The following is a 24,045-nucleotide window of genomic DNA, read 5'->3' as shown; positions in this document are numbered from 1 at the left end:
TTACATAAATGGTCAAAATTACTTCATTTACACAATTAATCAAACTGACGTAAGTTGCGTAACTTACGTAAAAATGTTCAAATATACTTAATTCTGTAATTAATTAAACTTACGTAAGTTACGTAACTTACGTAAGTTTAATTAATTGCGTAAGTTATTCTAGTTTAGTAACTTACGTGAGTTTGATTAATTGCATAAGTTATTCTAGTTACGTAACTTCCTTTAATTATGAAAATTACTATAGTTACGTAATTTACTCTGGTTACATAACTTACATTAATTACTTACGTTGCTCTAGTTACGTAAGTCAGGGGAAACAATTTTTCTATAATTGACACTAAATAATTATGTTTTTCAATCTTTTGTTTTGAGTCGACACGAAACTAAATCTAATTTATTAATTTAGTTTCGGGTCGACACGAAACTAAACTCAGTTTGTTAATTTAGTTTCGTGTCGACTTGAAACTAAATTCACTTTGTTAATTTAGTTTCGTGTCAACTCAAACACTAAAACGAAACTAAATTTTCGAGACGGTCCCTGATTCAATTCATTGAATTTTTTTACAAGAGACATCCGGTTTTAGGAAATTAACATTAATGTCGACGGCACGTTATTACAAAGTATATTAAAAAGCAAAATGTAAAGCTCATAAATAATTAAGAATTCATTTTTTTTTTCTTTAATTATCTTTCGAATACGAAGAATTTGAAATGAAAAAATTTACAATTTAACAAACAATGATTTTCATTTAATAAAAAAATCATTGTCTTAGGCAGTGAAATTTTATGCTTTGTTAAAACGAGTCATAATTTTTTTTTTGTCGACATTAAACGATTTAAAAATTAATAAAAATTAATAAAATGTCGGAAATTCAAACATTTTTCGAAGGTCACAATTTATTTATTACAGGTATTATTTTTTTTTCAATTATGCGTTTGTAAAATGTAATGTTATTGGGATTTTTGTGAGGAAAGATTTTTTTAAATTGAGGAATTTTACAGGTGGAACGGGGTTTATTGGCAAAATTTTAGTGGAAAAAGTTTTACGAGGTCTGCCGAAAGTTGGTAAAGTATATCTCTTGATGAGAGGAAAGAAAGGGAAAGATATTCAGGATAGATTTGATGAATACTTTAATTCAGATGTAAGTGTGACTATTAAAAATCTAGTAAATACGGATTTTTTTTTTTTTTTTTTTTTTTTTTTTTTTTAAATTTAACAGTGTTAAAACTAGTAGATTTATTAAACATATTAATACTAACTTTTACTTTAAAAAAAAATTAATACTAATTTAAGGTAATAACGTAAAATTAGTTGAGTTAAAAAAAAGTGTAATCTTTTGGACAGTTGTTTAATTCTGTGAGAGAGACGGATCCTTCTGCATTTAAAAAAGTAATACCTGTAAATGGAGATGTGACAAAACCATGTTTGGGTTTATCGGACCCGGATCGTAAGAAACTTATAAATGAGGTGAAGTTTTGAAATGATTTTATCATTTTAACTTTTTGATTTGTTTTTGAATTTCAGAATTAAAAAATCCAATTAATTTGAAATGTCTACTAAATAATGTGTCACTATATTTTTTTTCTCCTTAACCATAAAGGTGACACTTGTAATTCACTCGGCTGCTACTACAAAATTTGATGAACCTTTAGATGTTGCAGTCTCTATAAATGTTGACGCTGTTGTAGAGATAATTAAATTTTGCCGAGAATTAAAGAAACTAAAAGTGAGTTTAAATTTACCAAAAAAATTAGTTTTATAATATGTATTTGAACGGGGAAAATTTTTTTTTTTTTTGACAGGTTGCAGTGCACGTATCTACGGCATTTATTCGAATGAATCTCAAATGCATAGAAGAGAAAGTTTATCCGATACCAATGAGTCATGAGGAAGTGAAAAATACAATTGATATAATAAAACGTCGGAATTTATCCGAAAAAGATGAAGAAGAATTTACAAAAATGTATTAAATTAAGTTAAAATTAATTAATGCGGTAAAATTCGGTATTTATACTCATTACTCATAAGTATTTTATTTTTGAAAACAGTAAACTTTTTTTAATAGAAAAGAAATATTAAAATATTTCTAATGAAATGTGTACCGAACTGGCGGTTAGTGGAAGTAGTAGGGGAGGGGGGTCAATGAGCGTGAGAGAGAAAATTGGAAATCTCTCTCTCGCGCTCATTGCCCCCCACTCTTGGCGCCTGCGCTCTGTTGAGTCTCTCTGCTCTCACGCAACAGTTCCATACACGGTGGAAATTCAGTTACTACACAAAGTCATTAAAGAGCAATTATAATTACAATTAAAATTAAAATTTGTATTTTATTTTTCTTAAAATTAGTATTCTAATTATAATACTAATTGTAATTACAATTCGTTTCAGACTATTAGGAGAATATCCAAATACTTACGTTTTTACGAAATCAATCGCTGAGGGAATAGTAAAAGAAAAAGCAAGTGACCTTCCATTTCTTATCTTCAGATTTCCTATAGGTAATTCCGATTGAAAAATTTGTTTCAATTTGTTTACTATTCGTCTTCTATTTCTGAAATTTTTCATAAAATTGAATTATTTTATTATTTAATAGCATTGGGAACGTATAAAGAACCATTCACAGGATGGGTGGACATCGTTCAAGGGATTAATCAAGGGGTCATTTGGTTAGGAATGGGACTTGTACGCATACTTTTGGTTCCTAATAGAAAAGATCATCTTTACATTGTACCAGCAGATTTTGTCTGCAATGCCCTTATTGCTTCTATTTGGGACTTTGACAAAAATTTAAAAAGGTTTTCTTATTTATTTGCAATTAAAAAATTAAATATTTTTGACAACACTTCCTGGGTTTTGAAATACGGAACATTTATTTTGTTTACAGAATTTCTGCAACAACTACTGATACTAATTGTTTACCAGTGTACAATTATGTAAATGGAGATAAAAATCCCCTTACTAAAGATATATTTGAATCTGTTGCTCGTGGTCGTGGTCGTCGATTTATGCCAAGCACTGCAGTTTATTTTCCCGATGCAACTGTTGTTAAATCGAAGAGAACGTTTGATATTTTAAATATCTTCTTTCATTTACTGCCAGCATTAATTGGTGATTTTATTTTAAAGATTTTGGGAAAGAAGCCCAAGTGAGTATTTAATATTCGACAATATTTATAGTCTTAATCAAATCAAACAAAAAAAATTATGTTAAATATTTTATTTATCAGACTTTACAAATTTTACCAAAAAGGATTTAAACTTTTAAAAGCCGGTGAATTTTTTATGGAAACAAAATGGTCGTTTGAGAATAAAAATATTGAGACATTATGGGAGAAACTTTCAGAGGATGATAAGAGATTGTTTCAATTTGATATGAGAGATGTAGATTGGCATAATGCACTTATTGAGGTTTGGAAGGGTGTTTTGAAATATATTGTTAAGGATGAAACTAATCCTCAAAAGGAGAGAGAAACACTTCGTAGATATTACAAGTAAGCAATAAAAATAGACTGTAAACTTATTTTTTTATTATAAAAAAAAAAAAAATTAATGAAAAAAAATTGTATTGATAAATTTATATTTCAGATTACTTGTTATACATCGAACTCTTCAAACGATTTTTTTTACATTTATAATTTGGTTCATTTGGAAAGTATTTTGTGGACGCAGCTTTTTTTCATAAAAAATACGTAAAGTAACGTTACAAACGAAATATTAATTTTATTACTGTCATTAAATGTGATATTTTTTACTGTCTACTGATTATTAATATTTATGTATTATTCAACATATTATTATTCTTTAAAAAAAATCATTATAACTTTTAATAAAAATAGCACAAAAAGTGAAAATCATTTCTATTAATTGTTAACTCTTTAGTTTCTAATCACAAATAATAGTAAAAATACGAATTTTCTCGCGAAAAAATTGAGATTCAATATGAAGATTTAATTTCTCCACCTGAGAACGCCAAGGTCACCGCTAGATGGCTAGACGCCATCTAGTGGTGACCTTGGCGTTCTCAGGTGGAGAAATAAAACTACAATTTTGTCAACGAATTTATTTTTGCAATTACAAAAATTTAATTTAAAATTTTTTAAAATTTAATAATAATTAAAAAAAACTTTTATCATTTGAAAAAAAATTATATTTAATTCCGATTTTGTAAATAGAAAAAAAATTAATAAAATAGTATCTAAATATTTATTTAGTCCCATGTAAATTTTTTTACAGAAAACAAATATTAAAAAAAAAGAAATGAAAATAAATGGAAAATCTACATTTTGTTATTTGGAAGACTTTTTATTATTCTGCCTATATAATATAAAGATACTAAACAAAATTATTTACTCGTAAAGTTTTATATTTATTTTTGTTGAAAATTTGCAAAAATAAAAGAGTGATATAATAATAAAATAAAAAATAAATAAACTAAAAAAGCAAAATTTGCAATTGTAAAAAATAAATTTCAAAAATTTTAATGAAATTTCAATTATTATTTTTATCAAATAATAAAATTTTTCACATTAATTCAATTATTTACACAAATTTTAATAAAATTTAAATAGTTTCATTTGCAATAAATAACATCGTAGAATTTCAATTATTTTTAATATAATTAAAAAATTCTCGACAAATGCAATTATTCTAAAAAAATTTTATTACTATTCTTCAACGGAATTCACTTAATCAAAAAAAATTTTGATAAAATTCTTTATATAAGAATTCGATTATTTTTTGAAAATATATAATAAAAATTAATCCTAAGAATTGAATAATTATACCTACAATTTTAATTAAATTATTCGAAATAATTTATTTATTCTTTTAAATTTGAATAATGTACTTTTTAAAAGTGATATTATTTTCAAAAAATTTTAATAAAATTCTTGACAAGAATTCAATTATTTTTGTAAATAATAAAATGAATCCAAAGATTCAATTATTTTTTAAAAATGTTAATAAAATGTTTCAAAAGAATAATTCAATTATTTTCATAAATAATAAAAATTCTTTTCAAGAATTCAATTATTTTAAAGAAATTCATAGGTAATATTGTTGACAAGAATAATTTTTCATATTTAATAAAATTCTTCGCTGGATTTCAATTATTTTTGAAAAGGAAAAAAAATCGTCCAAAGAATTCAATTGTTTTTAATAAAAATAAAATCATTCGAAATAATTTAATTATTCTTTTAAAATCTCAATAAAATGCTTCAAAAAATTTCAATTATTTTCATAAGTAATAAAATTCTGTATAAGAATATAATTATTTTTACAAATAATAAAATTCATTTAAATAATTCAATTATTTTTACAAATAATTGAATTTTTTGGAAGAATTTAATTATTTTCATAAATAATAAAATTCTTTGTAAGAATTCAATTATTTTCACAAATAATAAAATTCATTCAAATAATTCAATTATTTTAAAAAAATAAGAAAAATTCGTCCAAAGAATTCAATTATTTTTAATAAAAATAAAATTATTCGACATAATTCAATTATTTTTAAAAATTTTAATAAAATTCTTCCAAAAGAATTCAATTATTTAAAAATTTCAATTATCTTTATAAATAATAAAATTTTTCTCCGAAATTCAATTATTTTCAATTGTAATAAAAGTCTACGCAAACATTTTTTAATTATTTTCATAAATAAATAAAATTTTTTATTATTCTGAATACAATTTAAATAAAACTTCTCTAAACATTTCAATTACTTTGAAAAGTTGAAATAAAATTTTTGTGAAATATTTTAATTTTGTGCGAAAATTTTGATATTTATGAAAATAATTGAATTCTTACGAAGAATTTTGATTATTTTTAATAAAAATTTTTACAAAGTTTTTGACAAATGTAATTATTTTAAAAAAATTTATTAACATTCTGGAAATAAATTCAATTATTTGACAAAAAATTTGATAGGAATTCAATTATTTCAAATCAAAAATAAAATTATTCGAAATAATTCAATTATTCTTTTAAATTTTAATAAAATTCTTTTCAAAAAATTCAATTATTTTCGACAATTTTAACAAAATTCTTGTCAAAATTTCAATTATTTAAAAAAGTTTTCCTAAATTCAATGATTTTCAATATCTATATACCTACTATTTTTAAAGATTTACTTGCAAAGTTTAGTGAAAATTGTGTAAAGATTTAAATGCCCCACTTCAATAAATGTTCAGGAAAGTTTCAGGATAAATTTCCGCTTGTAATGGATTTAGATGAAAATTTAATTTAAATATTTAAGAAATAGATGATTCAGATGAATGAGATACACTCATAGTATGAATCCAATTGACTTGAAGAAGTGGAAGGTTAATGGAAAAGGAATAAATCATTCAATAAAGTGATAAAATTTCCATTGTCTATTAATGCTCTGGATTATATAAACGCACAAAGTAGATTTAAAAATAAGTCAAGAATGTTGAAGAGTTATTGAGAAGAAGGCATTATAGTTTGATGTTTAAGTGCATCAGGTTATACTAAAAACTGGAAAAATTTATAAATTTCTGAAAGGAATGTCAGTAATAGTACCAAAAGCATTTGAAACAACAGTCCCAAAAATGAGCTATTCAGAAAAGGAAATTTCTCAAAGTTATTTTAAAACAAAATTGAAATGGATGATGATAATTTCCATTTTTATTCTACATTCACTAGCATTGTATTTTATGTTTACTTTTCCGGCCTCTAAGTCAATGAAAACTTTTGCATTCCGTGAGTATTCAAAAAATTATTATTATTCAAAAAATGTTCTAAAAAATAAGGTCCTGAAACATTTGAAGAACATGGATGTTGATATAATGTTGAGGATATGAAAATTTTCTTAAAACATATTTTATAAACGTTTTTGGAACGCGGAAAATTGGTGACAATTTCGTTTCTTAAAAATTAAGAACAATATTTCATACAATTTTTAGAATTCGCTTATGCTATAATGGGTGGTTTTGGAGTGACCGGTGGTGTACATCGCCTCTGGACTCATCGAGCTTATAAAGCAAAATGGCCACTTCGGTTAATTCTTCTAGTTTGCTTTTATACATCAGGACAAGTAAGCACGTCTTGCACTCTAAAACCCTGTTTTTTACCATTTTCAACCCCCCCCCCCCCATTACAATTTTTTAAATTGGTCTTCTATATAATGAAATAAATATATTCATATAAATAAATGAAAAACCCATTTTAAAAAATTATAATTATATTCAATTGGAAAATATATTAAAACACTACAAAATATACAAGAAATTCTAATAGCATCAATAAATAATAAATGGCATCAATTCTAATCCAATAAATTCAGATCACTTAAATTATACTATAAACACTTAAAACTCTTTTTAAGTAGGTATTTTTAAAAAAAACTCAAATAACACAACTATATTCAATTGAAAAATATATTAAAACACTACAAAATATACAAGAAATTCTAATAGCATCAATAAATAATAAATGGCAACAATTCTAATCTAATAAATTCAGATTTCTTAAATTATACCATAAACATTTAAAACTCTTCTTAAGTCTCTGAAAAAAACTCGAACACGCAACTCTTAGATTTATGCTATACGCAAAAATAAAAATAAATTGACATACAATGTTTTAAAAAATCCTTTACTCAACATGTGAGAAATACTGGAATTATAAAATTACCATCAGATTGTTCAATAAAAATTAATAATCAAATTTTACAAATAGAAATAGAAGAAATATCGAACTTAACTTCAAAAGCATCAATTGTTATATTAAAGAAATTTTAAATTTCTCTGCATTTAAGAGGAAAACTCTAAAACTGAAATTCATTTTTCAATCAATTCTTATTAGAAACTTCTACGTGAATTCAATAATTCAAATTTATTTTTTAATTATTTTAATGAATTATTTTAATTAATTTAAAATTAGCTAATTTTTAAATTTAAATACCAAATAAATAATATATTCATTAAGTGAATCACCTATTATATTTGCAATTTGATTTTTCGATTATAGAATTCATTATACAATTGGGTAAGGGATCATCGTGTTCATCACAAATATTCAGAAACTGATGCAGATCCACATAATAGTAATCGGGGTTTTTTCTTTTCGCACGTCGGTTGGCTTATGATGGAGAAACATCCGGAAGTTATAAGACGAGGAAAGCTAATTGACATGAGTGATATTTTAGCGGATCCGATTACGGCGTTTGGCGAAAAGTATGAAAAAAAATTAAAAATAACATATTATAATTGTGAAAAGAGAAATAAAAATTAGTTTAAGTTTTCCACTCACTAAAATGATTCTATAGAATTTATACATGAATTCTACTAAATTTTAGTGATTTTTAATTGGACAGAATTTTAAATTAGTGAAATAATATGTTTTAACATTATATTATTGTGTAATTGAATTTGGTTCCAAGAATTTTATTAAAATTTTCGAAAATAATTGAATTCTTTAAAGAATTTTTCTTATTTTCAAAAAGAATTGAAATTTTTTAACATTATAAGTAAATTTTTTTTTTTTTTTTTTATTTTTGAAGGAGTTTATTATACTCTTGAAAACAATTGAATTTCTGCAATAATTTGTAATTTCTCCAAAATTAAAGTTTTTTTTTCAGTATTAACTAAAATTTTTCTATAAATCCATTATTTTTAATAATTTTTGAAATAGTTTTTTTTAAATTTTCTTAATTCATTTGTTTTTAACTGAAATTCATTTTTAAATGAATTTTTATTACAAAATTCTACTAGAATTCAATTATTTAAATTTAAAAAATAATTTATTCTGGGATGAGTTTTACTATTTTTAAAAATAATTAAATTCCTAAATAGAAATTTTATTATTTACGAAAATAATTGAATCCCTGTAAAAAATTTTATTATTTATGAAAATAATTGCGAAGAAATTTATTTAAAAAATTTGTAAATAATTGATTTTCTGTAAAATTTTTATTATTTTTTGAATTTAATTTAATTATTGCGAAGAAATTTATTTAAAAATTTGTAAGTAATTGAATTCCTGTGAAATTTTTATTATTTTATGAAAATAATTGAAGCTTTGTGTAAAATTTTATAATTTTTTTTTTTTAAATAATTGAATTCTTTTGGACAATTTTATTAAAATAGTAAATTTTGGAAAATCATTAATTGAGGAAAATTTTGGAAAATTATTTCACGGAATTTTTATTCTTTCTAATTAAAAATCACTTAAATTTAGTAGAATTCATGTAGAAATTTTATAGAATCGTTCTAGTGAAATTCTATAGAATATTCACTAGAATTCATACAGAATGATTCTATACAATGATTCTTATGATTCTAGTGAAATTCTACAGAACTTCTTCAGCTGGAACTCTATATGTTTCTCTAATGATTCTTCTTTTTATTTTTGTATTTTTTTAAATACAGATATTTCCAGTTTTTCAAATTTATCCTCTCTTTTTTAATACCAACAATAATACCAGTATACTTTTGGAATGAAGGATGGTATTATGCAATCACTTCGACAATTATACGTTATGTTTATTCTTTGAATTCCACTTGGAGTGTCAATAGTGCGGCTCATATTTTTGGCTATAAACCTTATGACAAGTAGGATTTTATTTATGCTATTTAAAAATAAGAATCAGATTCGTTTACAAAATGTTGAGGAATTATTAAATTATTTTTTATATTATTATAGGACGATAGGTCCATCTGAAAACTGGTTGGTTTCATTTTTGGCTTTAGGAGAAGGTTGGCACAATTATCATCATGTCTTTCCGTACGATTATAAATGCGCTGAATTGGGAAACTATGGTCTCAATTGGACGACATTTTTAATTGATATGTTTGCGAAAATCGGTTGGGCTTACGATTTAAAACAACCAACTAAAGATCTAGTGGAGACTGTGAGGGAAAAAAGAGGGATTTCAATATCAAAATTCTTAAACTGATGATATTTGTACTATGTACTGTAAATTTTTGAAATTCAACAACTAATAAGATTATTATTAAAAAACATAAAGAGATCGATATATTCCTGTTTTTTTTTTTTAATAATTAGAGCTAACTGAGTGATAAAATAATTATTTTTTATTATGTACTAAGAGAATTAAATTATTCAAATAAAAAAAATAATTTATTGAATAATTAAATGTCTCTTAAAATTAAATTCTCATAAAGAATTTCGCATCAAAAGTTTTTAAATAAATAAATTCTTTCGACGAATTTTAATAAAATTCTTGAAAATAATTGAATTCTTGTGACAAATATTGTTATTTATGAAAATAATTGAATTTTACAAAGGATTTTATTAAAATTCTTGCGAAAATAATTAAATTTATGTGATGAATATTGTTATTTATGAAAATAATAGAATTTCTGGCAAAGAATGTTACGGAAAAGCGAGTGTCAATGTAAAATAATTGAATGTTCGTAAGAAAATAATATTGTGATTTATAAAAATAATTGAATTTTGCAAAGAATATTATTAAAATTTTAAAAAATAATTGAATTCCTGAGGAACATTGTCAGAAATTTAATTATTTTTAAATTTCTTAATAAAATTCTTCGTAAGAATTCAATTATTTTCATAAATATCAAAATTTTCGCAGAAATTCTGATTTATGAAAATAATTGAATTTTGGAAAGAATTTTATTAAAATTTTTAAAAATAATTGAATTTTTGTGATAAATATTGTGATTTATGAAAATAATTGCGAATTTTTTAAAGAATTTTATTAAAATTCTTTAAAATAATTGAATTTTTGTGATAAATATTGTGATTTATGAAAATAATTGAATTTTGCAAATAATTTTATAAAAATTTTCAAAAATAATAAAATTTCTGAGGAACATTGTCAGAAATTTAATTATTTTTAATTTCTTAATAAAATTCTTCGTAAGAATTCAATTATTTTCATAAATATCAAAATTTTCGCAGAAATTCAAACATTTTCAAAAGTTTTATTTAAACTTTTGAAAGTAATGGAAATCTTTAGAGAAATTTTTTTTTAAATTGTATTGAGAATAAAAAAATTTTTCCGAAGAATTTTATTATTTCTGAAAGTACAATTGAATTTGTCGCGAAGAATTTTATTATTTATGAAAATAATTGAATGTCAGTAAAAAGAATTTATTGTATTATTTCTGATAAATAATTTTTTTAAAATTCAATTAATTTTGAAATATTAAAGTAAAATTATTCATTAAATAATTTATAAGTAATAATTTTGTGACAGTTCTTCAAGAATTAAGTTATTTGAAAAGAAATCATTGTCATAAAAAAAATTGAAGTTTTCGGTTCTTCACTTGTAATATTTGCAGAGGTGTGATCTTTTTTTTAATTACATAAATTTAATGTAAATTAATTTATGTCCGTTAGTTATTTTACTACATCTACAAACTTGATCAATAAACTTTTGACATTTTAAATTAATTTTACATTTTTGTTTCATAAGGAAATGAGAATGCAACATTGTAATATTATTATTGATGACCTGAGAGAATTAAAATTTCAATGACAATAAAACATTTAAAAGTGTAATTTTTTTTAATGATTTAATATTGTAAATTTTTGAAACTTTAAAATTCATTTGAGTTGATATAAATCTTGACTATGAGTTTAAGCACATAGTTTAGTTTTTAATTTTGTACTATAAACTCGACAATTTTTTTTTCAAAGCAAAGAAGGAATTTAATATTGAAGTATAAAACAAATTTTCTTCCCAAGGGAATATTTATTCTTGAAATTATTAATTAAAAATTTTGTAATGGTACCAAAAGCTGAAATTTCGGTTAATAATGATTCAACGACAGTTTATCATAAAGAAACGAAAAAGTCGTCAAGTTACTTTAAAACAGAAGTAAAATGGTTAACGGCATTTTTTGTTCTTGTTCTACATATTGCAGGGGTGTATTTTTCTTTTACTTTTCCATATTTGCAGAAAAAAAAGACAGTTCTGTTTGGTGAGTAATGAAAATCGTTGTGTAAAAGAATCGCTTTGTTTTGTTTTTATGGGAAAAGTTTGAAAGTTTTTGGAAAGCCTTTTTGCATCCACTTTTTAAATATTGTTTGGAAAATTTTAGAATGGATTGTTGCCCATATGGTTGGATTTGGAGTGACCGGTGGTGTACATCGTTTCTGGACTCATCGCGCCTATAAAGCAAAATGGCCACTTCGGTTAATTCTTCTAGTTTGCTTCTATACATCAGGACAAGTAAGAAAGTGTCCACCTTTGGAAATCAAAATATTCTCTGCTTTTTATTGTATTGAATGCTTCTTTCGATTATAGAATTCATTATACAATTGGGTGAGATATCATCGTCTTCATCATAAGTACACAGAAACTGATGCAGATCCACATAATAGTAATCGGGGTTTTTTCTTTTCGCACGTCGGTTGGCTTATGATGAGAAGACATCCGGAAGTTATAAGACGAGGAAAGCAAATTGATATGAGTGACATTCTCCAGGATCCAATTGTTGCATTTGGTGAAAAGTATACGAATAAACTATATCAGAGCTTCTACTATCATCTTCTATTGTCAGAGCTTTCCTACAAATATGATATTAGAAGCCTAATATCTAGCAGAAAGCCGAGACTCTTATGATTCCGTTTGATTTTCCGTACAGGTATTTCGAGTATTTCAAAGTTCTCTTTACATTCGTAATACCAATAGTCATACCTGTTTACCTTTGGAATGAGGAATGGTATTATTCAATAGCGACGACAATTGTACGTTACATAGTAACTCTGAATTCCACTTGGAGTGTTAATAGCTTGGCTCATATGTGGGGTGCTAAACCTTATGACAAGTAAGATGTGTTCTAATTATTTTCCATTTCATCATCATCATCATCCTTACAAGCCAAACTTTAGCTTCTTACAAAAATTCCCCTCGCAATTGTATTTTATGCAGCTTCTTGTGACCTCTTCCTTAATACAACATCTAGTTTCTAGAAAGTCTTTCGAATAAAATCTTCCCGGTGAAGTAAATTCTAATTGTTATGAATATTGGTTATGATATTTGTTACGACATTTGTTACGATATTTGCAGAACAATAGCTCCAGTCGAAAACAAACTTGTCGCTCATATGACCATGGGAGAAGGTTGGCACAACTATCATCATGTCTTTCCGTACGATTACAAATGCGCTGAATTAGGAAACTACAGTTTGAATTGGACGACTTTTTTAATTGATATGTTTGCGAAAATCGGTTGGGCTTATGATTTGAAACAACCAAGGGAAGATCTGATTAAGACAGTGAAGGAAAAACGAGGTCAAGACTCTCACATCGTATATGAAACACCAAACTAAGTAAGGTATAATTATTATAATTATTATAACACTACATTTTCATTGTCGTGCTTTGTTTGATTTTGATGCAATTTTCGTTTTTCTAGAGGATTCAATTGTAGAGAATAATTAACGAAAATGTATAAAGCAAGAATGATAAATCACAATATGTATATACGTTGTCTCACATAATGTATAATTAACCTTAAGTATTGAATAAATCATTAAATAAGTTGATTAATTTGATTATTTTTTGTAATTGATTAATGCTGGGAATTTAGAAAGCAGCATTTTCTTAGTAAATATGCTTAATATTTATAACTAAATTCAGATTTAAATATGAAAACTTTGATGTATTTTGATACATTTCTTTTCTGTTCTGTTTAAATCAGTATTGTTGCAGTCAAAATATTTCACCAATATTCTTAAGTCTTTGTCCACAAATAGTACGTCCTTATGTTGAACATAAGATAAATATACAATAGATTTCTCTCATATTTTTTATATGTACCTAAAAACAAGATTTCAATACATGTTTAACATAAGAACATAAAAAGAGTCTATTGTGGACCTAGCATCAAGACATTTTGCGACTTCATTGATTATGGTTCAAGGAGAGTATTGTTTTTTTGGTTATTGGTCTTTTGTCATTCTTCATTGTTTATGAACATCTTTTTCTTTACGAACATCTGTGGTCTCACTTTTAATTCTTTTCATTAGACTTTATATCAAAGTCGGTAAAATGGATTTCAATTTTTTCGACAGTTGGTATACATTACTTTGCATGCTTTGCATCAAGTTCAGAGTTTTTCAAAATTAAAGTCCAGAGCACAATAGATTCGAGGAACATGATGGACACAAATGTATCTCTATTCTTTTCTATAGTTCATGCATTACGTTTGTAAAAGACGTTCAAAAATCTATTGTGCTTAGAACTTAATCCATTGTTCTTTACGATAGTAAACTAATCATAATTTTTAATTTTCTTTAGGAGTATTTTGTTAACCAAAACTTGATCTTTCGATGGAAGAATTTGCAAGTGAATTTTAAACTCAACTGATGACGTGTACAAACTTAATATTATACTTAACCTCTTGTAAGGTGAAGACTGTATTGCGAAAAATGTTGTCAGGAATATCAAAATTATTGTCCGATGTAAGAACTCGACAGATATGAATGATAATTATTGTATATTTTCTTTATTTCTAATTTAATGATGATGATGATGATGACGATGATGATGTTTTATAAAACTGAAACTTGTTCCTTTTTTAAAAAAGCATATTAGAATAGCATATTTAGAAGGTAAATCTTTTGACAAACTTGATCTTTTGGTTTAGAATCAAAAAGCAGTAGCTTTTTGATGATTCATTCATTGTACTGTAGTTGATTTTTGAGGGGATAGGAATAGGTTTCATTGAATTTTTGACAAACGAAATTTTATTGCGAAACAACAATTTAGAGAAAAACAGTCTATTAAAAATTGGAACATAGTATATTGTAATAAAAAAATGTCCATTTATCAAGTAATTTGTATTTTTTTTTTTTTTTTGCTTTAATTCTTCGGTTCTGGAACTTCTTCCCAATGATTCGTGAATGATCCGTCTCCACGTTTTTTGCACGTTGCCATAACAAGATCTTTACTTGCAGTTTTCAAATCATAAGCCCAGCCGATTTTTGCGAATTGATTAATTAATATTGTTGTAACATTAATATCGTGATTGCCAATTCCACCAGTGCGATAGTCCCAGGGGAAAACGTGATGAAAATTATGCCAACCTTCTCCAATCGCAAGAGTTGCCACTAGACGATTGTCACTTGGATCTATATCTCTGGTAACGTCGAACAAAAAATTTTTTTCGATTATAGTTATTTTTTTTTTTAATTCTCTGCTGTTGCTAACTGTCTCATGATAGTTAGCAGCAACAACAACAAAAATTAAAGGATGAAAAAAAATTTAATAGGTTAAAATTAAAGGATTGTTGATGTTCCATACTTGTTGAACGGTTTGGATCCCATCAAGTGCGCAGCGCTATTAACCAATGAGGTAAAATTTAATACTGTCACATATCGCATAAATGTTTGGGTCATAAATGCCCAGTACCAATTTTCATTCCAAAAAATTATTGGCACCAATGATGGTATGAGAAAAGATATCAGTAGCATCATTTTATAAAAGTGCCTGAAAATAAAAATGGGTTTTAATATAAACAAAAAAATTGATGATGATGATGATAGTCGGTAGGAAAAATTAGAGAACTTACTTATCACCGAAATTTGCTATGGGATCTTCGTTAATATCAGTCATGTCGATTTCCTTTAGCCGCTTGTAAAATTCCGGATGCTTCTTCTGCATCAGCCATCCTATATGTGAATAAAAGAAACCGCGCTTTGCATTATGCGGATCGGAATCCGTATCCGTATATTTGTGATGAATTCTGTGAATCTTGACCCATTGTCGTATTGGAAACTGCAAAAAAAATTTTTTTTGGCACATAGCACCTTAAGTGTCGAAAAGTATACAACTGCTTTTCGAACGTAGAGCACGAGTTAGAAAAGAACAGAATTCTTTGTGTCTTTTTCTATCTCACATTTTGAACCTAACCTAACTTTTTTTCGTTGATCAATATTGTAAACTCCAACTTGGTCAATAATAATAATAACAGTAATAATAATAATAATAATATTAATGATATTAATAATATAATAATAATAGTACCATTTTAAAATCGATAAAATCAGTAAAAGAAAATGTTTCCCTAAAATAATTTGAATGGCAAGTGGGGACTTTAGGGACATTCCAAAGGAGCAGCATTCGGTAAGAAAGAATTTCTTTTTATCATTGTCTTTATTTTTATCTACAGTAGGCATGTACAGTATTGAACTGTCAGAATTAAAAGACTAAATTTAAAAATTAAAAAATACTAATTTCATTTTCTTTTTTTTTTAAATATCAATGTAAATATAATTACCATGCCTGCACCATAATAAGCACCAGCCAAAAATAATCGAAGAGGCGTTTTTGCTTTGTATGTCCGATGTGTCCAGTATCGATGAATACCACCGGTTATTCCAAATCCAGTGTACAGTCCATACAACAAAACTATAAAAAAAATGTAATAAATTTTTTATTTATTACATTTTTTTTTTTAAAAAATTCGTTTTTATTGAATTAAAAAAATTTATATTTGTATAAAATAGATGTATAATATAAATATATAAAAAAATATATAAAAAACATATTTTTTAAAGGTATTTTTAATAAAAATTTTTAGTGTCTTTAATGGTTAAACTTCTGGCTGTATTTTTTGTGGTTCAAATAAAAAATATAATAAATAATTAATAATGGAATATTAACTTTTGTACCTACTTGTTAACTATTTACGATGATAACTAATAATAATTATTAATTATTAATTAATTAAATTAAATTTGAAATGTACTTACACCAAAGTGTTGTTAATTTATGACTCCCGAATGGATAAGTCATATATCCATAAATAGAAATAATATGCCATAAAATATGAAGTGATGTGAATTCCCAAACAATATTCTTTCGTAAGTTATATAATTCTTCGAGAAATGTTGAATTAACCTGCTTTTCATTGTAAATTTCTTTGTCCAATAAATTTTTTATTTCGTTTTTCTCGATTTCCATTATTGTTGCTTAAATAGTAATTATAAGTATACCTATATAAATTCTTTTCTTTAAAGATAATAAAAAAATTATTTTTTTCTAAATAAAAAAAGTTGTTTTTTGAAAACGAAAAATGTTTTTTTTTTAAATAAAAAATGCTTTTTAAAAAGTGAAAATATTTTGAATAAATATTTTCTTTTTAAATAAAGAATGCTTTCTTTTAACTAAAATTTATGCACACTATAATTATATACAATAATTATTTTTATGTATCATCAAAACAGCATGACACGTCCGCTGGGAATGATATAAAAAATAGACTGATTTATGAAATATTTAAAATTTTCAAAGTCGTTTTTATCAGAGGAATTTCTACTTTTTGAATATACATGTCTAAGCGGGTTAATGGGGTCAATTATTGTTTCACTAGAGGAAATGATGCATACTTGTAAAATTTATGCATATTATCTGTTCTATTGTTTTTTTTTCTTTTTCAACATTGGAAATTAATAGTAAAAAAAAGAAAAAATTCCATCATATGATGAGAATTTAAAAAAAAACCGAAATATATTAAGAAGAAACAGATTGTTTTAAATTATTGGATATCAAAATAAATTGGGAGAAGGCTCTTAAGAAGAAATTATAAATATTTTTTTTCTTTAAAGTAATAATTTCAATATCGTATGTGAATAGTGTAATTTTTTTCTTACATTAAACGCAGTTTACAAATATGTTAATAGTTCATTAAGAATTATAATATTTATTATTTGTGACGCATTCCGATGAAAGGTACCTTTAGAAGCAAAAAATTTGAGGTTATGTTTGCAATTAAAGAATTAAATCAATTATATTTCGTCGTCTCGTTCGAATAGATTAATATGTAGTACCATCTTTCTGACAAATCTGATCACACTTTAAAAGCTTTGAATAAATTTAAAAGGTTACACCGCGCTGCCGCGACTCTTCCGGTGGCGCTCTGTCCCCAAATTTCATTCCTTTTTTTTGTGAAATCTGCGATCACTGAAAAGATTTTTTATAGTGTGATAATTAGTGTTTTTTTTACTAATTATCAAGTGTTTTTTAACTAAAAAATGGAAGGCAATAGTGATAGTGTCTCCAGGGATAAAAGTAGAGAAAAATCTTGTAGTAAAATTAAAAACACAAATCGAAAACGATCTTTGTCTCGAGAAGAGGTTATGTCACGGCGTGGTCGTCATTATTACGAGAGGAAAGATTCTAAAAAAATTGGAAGAGAAGCAGGCGCAAAACGCCTACATCTAGGCTGCCGTCCTTTTTAAAAAAGACACTATCTACATTTTAGCTCAATCGGAGATATTGAAGGAAACGCGTTTGCATCTGGATCTCTTAATAAAATTAAAAATTTTGTAAACAAACTTATGTTCTTGACTAATTCGGACACGCTCTTTTCATTGGTGCAAAAAAAATTATTAATTTTAATTATTTATTAATAAAACTGTAGATAGTGCACATTTTTTATCCAAAAATTATGGAGAATACATGAAAAGTGCACTATGTGGTAGATAGTACGTTTAAAATTGCTTTGTCGGTCCACTTTCCTGTTTAAAGCGTCACCATCTACATTATTTTCTAACACAATCCTTTATTTCTGTTATATTTTTATTATTATTTTATATTTTATTTTATTTATAATTATATTATATTTTTTAATTTTGAAAATACCGAACAAAAAATGACGAACAATAGAGGGACTGATAGTAAAAATGATTTATAATAATAATAATGGAAGCAAAAGTAGAATAAGTGACTTGAGAGCAAAAACGGGTGAAAATGATTATGTAATTTCTTGATAAATTAATTACACAGTGCATCAGAATTTCACTTTTTTATTATTTCTGGGATCGCATAGGGTGATTTTTATAGGTTTTTTGATGCTGAATGCGAATCCGTAATCAGAATTGTTCCATCACCCAAGGTTTTCGAGAAATTTGACCTTGAAAATTGAAAAAAGGACGTTTTTAGGATACTTTTTGGTTTTTTATCAGGGTACAAAAATTTTTCTAGGGTTTTATGATATGCGTACGAAAGCTCACATCCTCCTCAACAATCTCCAATTTAAACATTTTAAAAATATCTATTTTTCGATGAGTTATCTTTGTTTTTGTTAAATTATTGTTAAAGAATTTGAAATGATAAACAAAAAAAATGGTCAATTTATTTTTGATTTTCCTAAAAATATAATAGTTTCTTTAATGAATCATTGGTTTCTGCTTGAGATTTAATGGGTTAATATTAATAATATTAATATTATGTTAATATTTTTCTCACTGTTATCCCATTTGACGTTACGATGCGAACTTCAAACAAGGATAGCTCATCGAAAAATAGATATTTTTAAAATGTCAAAATTGGAGATTGTTGAGAAGGATATGAGCTTTCGTACGTATATCATGGAAACACTAGAAAAAATTTTGGTACCCTGATAAAAAACAAAAAATACCTCAAAAACGGATTTTTTGCTGATTTTATGATGCGACGCGAATTTCAAACAAAGATAACTCATCGAAAAATAGATATTTTTAAAAGGTCCAAATTGGAAATTGTTAAGGAAGTTATGGGCTTTCGTACGCACATAGTGAAAACCCTAGGAAAAATTTTTATATCCTGATAAAAAACCAAAAAGTACCCCAAAAACGGCCTTTTTTTAATTTTCAAGGTCAAATTTCTCAAAAATCTAGGGTGATGGAACAATTTTGATTACGGATTCGCATTCAGCATCAAAAAACCTATAAAATTCACCCTATGCGATTCCAAAAATAAAAATGCTGTTGCACTGTGTTATATTAATGCTTAAAAAATATTGTCAATAATAAAAAAACTTATTTTATTTGAATTAATATTTTGTAATTATTATAATTAATTTATCAAGAAATTACACAATCATTTTAATCTGTTTTTGCTTCTAAGTCACTTATTCTACTTTTGCTCCCGTTATTATTTGAAACCATTTTTACTATCAGCCCCTCAATACATAAATTTTATTTACCATTATAAGTTATAACTTTATTTTATTTGATTATTATGTTCTGCATGAAATTTTTATTAAATTAAATGTTAACTTTAAAAAAAGAATAATTAAAATTGTTTTTTAATTTGCATTAAATATATGTGTTAATACAAAATAAAAGCTTTATTGGCAAATTATTGTATTATTTTTATTTTATTTGCATAATTAAACTTGTAGATAGTGCTCTCTCTCGCGGAAAGTTAACCAAACTTCGAGAAAAATATGTACGAAAAACGTCACTATGTACATAGTTCTCTACTTTTGTGACTTTTGAGACCAGTTTACTGACTAACCTATGTACATAGTGCTCGTGAATCAGGATTTCAGGGGTCAAGTGGGTTGAAAATCCTTAAAATTTTGTAGATAGGTCGTCTTCTTCTGCAGATAGTGACACCTTAAAAAATATTTCTCGAAAATCTCTGTAGATAGTTTAATTGACCGCTAATTATCTTCTAATCTAATTAAAATTTTCAATTACGAATACGACTATTAGATTCGTCTTTTCATTACGAATCCAACGGTATAAAAAACTCATTTTTCATAAAATATGTAGATAGTGCCTTTTTTAAACTGGACGGCAGTAGGGTTTCGTGGCATTTAAAAAGAAAAAAAAAATTTTAAAAGAAAAACTATGGATGTTTAATTAATGTACAATTAATTTCTATAAATTGATTCTCCACCAATTAACAAGTTGATTAAATCCATGGTAAAAAAAATGGTAAAAACACACTACCATAGATAATATATTTGTGACAAATAGAGAAAAAATAAAAGCAGGCATTTACGAATCCTGTTTTGGTTATCATAAACCATTGTGGTTAAGACTGACTGACTGACTGATTTGGGATCTATAGTGCCCCAAATTACGACGGACAGACGGACGGACGGACGCCAAAGTGAAACTATAAGGCTTTCGGCCATGGGCCACGAAACCCTAAAAACCTAGAAATGAGGGACGCCACAGGAGCCGTTCGCCTAGAGATCGTACAAGAAGAGATTTTTCAATATCTAGAAGAAGTTACTCGTCCGATAGTGATTATGCACTTGATGTTCGCAAATGCCGCCCGAGAGGTGCGTTCGAACATGGCCATTTTTCTTATCGAAGTCCGAGAGACTCGACAGACTCAAGAGAAGTTGATCGTAGCCCGAGAGGCTCGACAGATTCTAGAGATGCTGACCATAGTTCAGCTTATTCGAGAGACGATAATAAAAGCGAGACGTCGATTGAAGAATTCGACAAACCAGGAGATGTTCAATTAAGTGATGAAGTTCGCGCTATATTAGGTGAAGATTCGAGTAATCGTGACAAGCCGAAGGGTAATATTCATAGCGTTGTAATAAAGAATTGGACTACTGTTCTTAAGGAAGGTATGCCTCAGTTAATCGAAGATACAGTAGAACGTACGAATGCCTTCCCCCTGAAGTTGCTGCAGAAAAATGATAATTTATTGTCAAACTTGAGTTTCTATATCCCATGCCTAAAAAATTGACGTGTGTTTTGATGTCATCGTTGGTCATCGTTGTAAACATTAAACAGTTTAATGTTTACCATTACATTAAAGTTAAAAATACATTAAAATTTTTAAAAAATGGTAATGAATGGTGAAAAAAAGTTAGTGATTAAAGTGAGGTGAGAAATATTTTTATATTGGTAAGTAAAAAAAATGTTTTGTAATAAAAAAACAAATCTAAAAAGTGGTTATGTTAAAAAAAATAAGAATTTTACATAAAGCTTCTTTTAATTCATTGATTCAATAAATAATTTAAATATGGAAACAAATCAAATAATTAGTTATTAAAAAAATATAAATATAAACTAGGAAATTTTTTTTTCAATTCATAACCTTTAAAAATAATAGAATGAAAATTTTTATTAAATAAATTTTTATAACTTTTTCTGCATTGAATATTTTTATCTTTTTTTAAAAATAAGAATCAATTTCTCGTGTTTTACACTAATCAATAATGTTTCTCTTTTTCATTGAGAAATTTTTTTGATATACGGAAAATTAAATTAAATCTGTTTTGATAAAAAAATAAAAATTACTATTAGAATGAAATTAAATTAATAATTAAATTGCTCTATTAGAAATTGCTATTTTTAAATTAGCTTTCACTATTTTTGAAAAAAATTTCTTTAATAAAAATTCGAAAATTTTTCCTCAAAAGTAGTAAAATTTAATCTGTAAATAATAATTTTTTAATAATAAATTGTAGAACGCTGGAATTTGTTTTTATTCTATTAAAATATTCTTTTCTTATTTTTATTTAAATAACAAAAAAATTTTCAGCATCAGTATAAAAGTTTCATGAAGCTGCCGAATTAATTGATCATAGGAAAATTGTATAAAGAAAACAATGTAGGGACAATTTTCATCATTGCATCAACAATTTTCCAAAAATGAAGCACTACCTATTCGTGGCACGCGAGGTTGTCAAATGCGAAAAATGCGTTGTCCTTGGTTTTCAATCCTGGGCGAAGCACGTACCCTAGAACAATTGGAACGAAATGATGGCGAATTGTCTCTTCTGCAAAGTAAGCTTTTCATAATTTTTTCTTAAGTGTTTAAATTTTTAATTTTTCTCATCGGATCTTACCTTCATCCTGTCAGATTTTCCAATTTCATAAGCATTTCTTCTAATTGATTGCATTTTTTTAAAACAGAGGAGAATGCCATCATTGATGGGAGAAACATTTCCCCGCACCAAATCGGAACCGAATGTGTTATATAACTGGTGATTTGCACCAGACTCAGAGTGTAGCTGAAATTGAGTTGATCTGGCGGTGGTTCGAGCCCTTCATTGAAGAACGGAATTTCAGAGAAGAATCGAAATGGAATTGGAATTTAAATTAACATGCCGCAAAAGTGAAAAGAACAATAAATTCGCCATTAGTGACTCTGACGTAGGACTCTCAAGACGAGTCACTTTTGACATTTGCAAGATTTTTTAATAAAAAATAAATTTTTGGGACCAAAAAAATTATTTTTATTTGTTTTTTTTTTTTTCAATTTTTCGCTAAAAAAGTAAGTGTTCCAGGAGACATTAGTTCAAATAAGTTCTTTGGCTTGCTGATTATTTGCCTGCTCGATTTTATCTCTCAAGACGAATCACTTTTGATATTTGCAAGAGTTTTTAATGAAAAATAAATTTGTGGGACCAAAAAAATGATTTTTATTTGTCTTTTTTTCAATTTTTCACTTAAAATGTAAGTTTCCCAGGAGACGTAATTTAAAATAAGTTCTTTGGCTTGCTGATTATTTGCCTGCTCGATTTCATCTTTCAAGACGAATCACTTTTGACATTTGCAAGATTTTTTAATAAAAAATAAATTTTTGGGACCAAAAAAATTATTTTTATTTGTTTTTTTTTCAATTTTTCGCTATAAATGTAAGTGTTCCAGGAGACATTAGTTGAAGTGAGTTCTTTAGCTTGCTAATTATTTGCTTGCTCGATATCATCTTTCAAGTCGAGTAACTTTTGAGATTTGCAAGAGTTTTTAATAAATAATAAATTTTTGAGACCAAAAAAATGATTTTTATTTGTCTTTTTTTCAATTTTTCACTTAAAATGTAAGTTTCCCAGGAGACGTAATTTGAAATGAGTTCTTTGGCTTGCTGATTATTTGCCTGCTCGATTTCATCTCTCAAGACGAATCACTTTTGACATTTTTAAGATTTTTTAATAAAAAATAAATTTTTGGGACCAAGAAAATGATTTTTAAATGTTATTTTTATCAATTTTTCGCTATAAATCTAAGTGTCCCTGGAGACGAAAGTTCAAATGAGTTCTTTGGCTTACTGATTATTTGCCTGCTCAATTACATTTCTCAAGACAAATCACTTTTGATATTTGCAAGAGTTTTTAATAAAAAAATAAATTTTTGGGACCAAGAAAATGATTTTTAAATGTTATTTTTATCAATTTTTCACTATAAATCTAAGTGTACCTGGAGACGACAGTTGAAATGAGTTCTTTGGCTTGCTGATTTTTTGCCTGCTCGATTTCATCGCTCAAGACGAATCATTTTTGACATTTGCAAGATTTTTTAATAAAAAATACATTTTTGGGAGCAAGAAAATGATTTTTAAATGTCATTT

At 25.9% G+C, this 24,045-nt stretch overlaps 4 protein-coding genes and 1 long non-coding RNA gene across 8 annotated transcripts; 4 read left to right on the top strand and 1 right to left on the bottom strand.

Moving 5' to 3' along the window:
* Positions 1–749: 749 nt before the first annotated feature.
* LOC122504710 (fatty acyl-CoA reductase wat-like) lies at positions 750–3,822 on the top strand. The gene is made up of 10 exons (XM_043615917.1): positions 750–910; positions 1,003–1,142; positions 1,346–1,468; positions 1,602–1,727; positions 1,804–1,964; positions 2,387–2,496; positions 2,592–2,793; positions 2,883–3,143; positions 3,225–3,488; positions 3,583–3,822. Exons 1-10 carry the CDS (start codon positions 862–864, stop codon positions 3,677–3,679), a joined length of 1,533 nt encoding a protein of 510 aa, XP_043471852.1. The 5' UTR covers positions 750–861; the 3' UTR covers positions 3,680–3,822.
* Positions 3,823–6,394: 2,572 nt separating this feature from the next.
* Positions 6,395–9,997, top strand: LOC122504713 (acyl-CoA Delta-9 desaturase-like). Its single transcript, XM_043615923.1, has 5 exons — positions 6,395–6,720; positions 6,924–7,054; positions 7,990–8,195; positions 9,390–9,572; positions 9,664–9,997. The coding sequence occupies exons 1-5, from the start codon at positions 6,525–6,527 to the stop codon at positions 9,914–9,916; spliced, it is 969 nt and encodes a 322-aa protein (XP_043471858.1). The 5' UTR covers positions 6,395–6,524; the 3' UTR covers positions 9,917–9,997.
* A 1,569-nt stretch (positions 9,998–11,566) lies between these two features.
* Positions 11,567–14,788, top strand: LOC122504712 (acyl-CoA Delta-9 desaturase-like). 4 transcript variants are annotated; one of them, XM_043615922.1, is made up of 6 exons: positions 11,567–11,930; positions 12,051–12,181; positions 12,257–12,462; positions 12,597–12,779; positions 13,022–13,283; positions 14,254–14,788. In XM_043615922.1, exons 1-5 carry the CDS (start codon positions 11,735–11,737, stop codon positions 13,281–13,283), a joined length of 978 nt encoding a protein of 325 aa, XP_043471857.1. In that variant the 5' UTR covers positions 11,567–11,734; the 3' UTR covers positions 14,254–14,788. The 4 variants fall into 4 exon arrangements, with proteins under 4 accessions (XP_043471857.1, XP_043471856.1, XP_043471855.1 ...); XM_043615921.1 differs by having other exon boundaries at positions 13,022–13,288; XM_043615920.1 differs by lacking the exon at positions 14,254–14,788 and adding an exon at positions 13,370–13,499.
* On the bottom strand, positions 14,685–17,169 carry LOC122504711 (acyl-CoA Delta-9 desaturase-like). Its single transcript, XM_043615918.1, has 6 exons — positions 17,154–17,169; positions 16,710–16,928; positions 16,235–16,365; positions 15,527–15,732; positions 15,259–15,444; positions 14,685–15,094 (listed from the first exon to the last, which is right to left on the bottom strand). Exons 2-6 carry the CDS (start codon positions 16,918–16,920, stop codon positions 14,818–14,820), a joined length of 1,011 nt encoding a protein of 336 aa, XP_043471853.1. The 5' UTR covers positions 16,921–16,928; positions 17,154–17,169; the 3' UTR covers positions 14,685–14,817.
* Positions 17,170–21,320: 4,151 nt separating this feature from the next.
* Positions 21,321–23,124, top strand: LOC122504727. Its single transcript, XR_006301860.1, has 3 exons — positions 21,321–21,596; positions 22,237–22,481; positions 22,611–23,124. It is a non-coding gene; the product is annotated as an uncharacterized LOC122504727 (long non-coding RNA).
* The last annotated feature ends 921 nt before the right edge of the window (positions 23,125–24,045 follow it).

This window comes from Leptopilina heterotoma, unplaced genomic scaffold (genome assembly GCF_015476425.1).
Source record: "Leptopilina heterotoma isolate Lh14 unplaced genomic scaffold, ASM1547642v1 Lhet_312, whole genome shotgun sequence".
Taxonomy (NCBI): domain Eukaryota; kingdom Metazoa; phylum Arthropoda; class Insecta; order Hymenoptera; family Figitidae; genus Leptopilina; species Leptopilina heterotoma.
The sequence above is the reverse complement of the archived record's forward strand: the minus strand, read 5'-3'. Positions and strand labels throughout refer to the sequence as shown.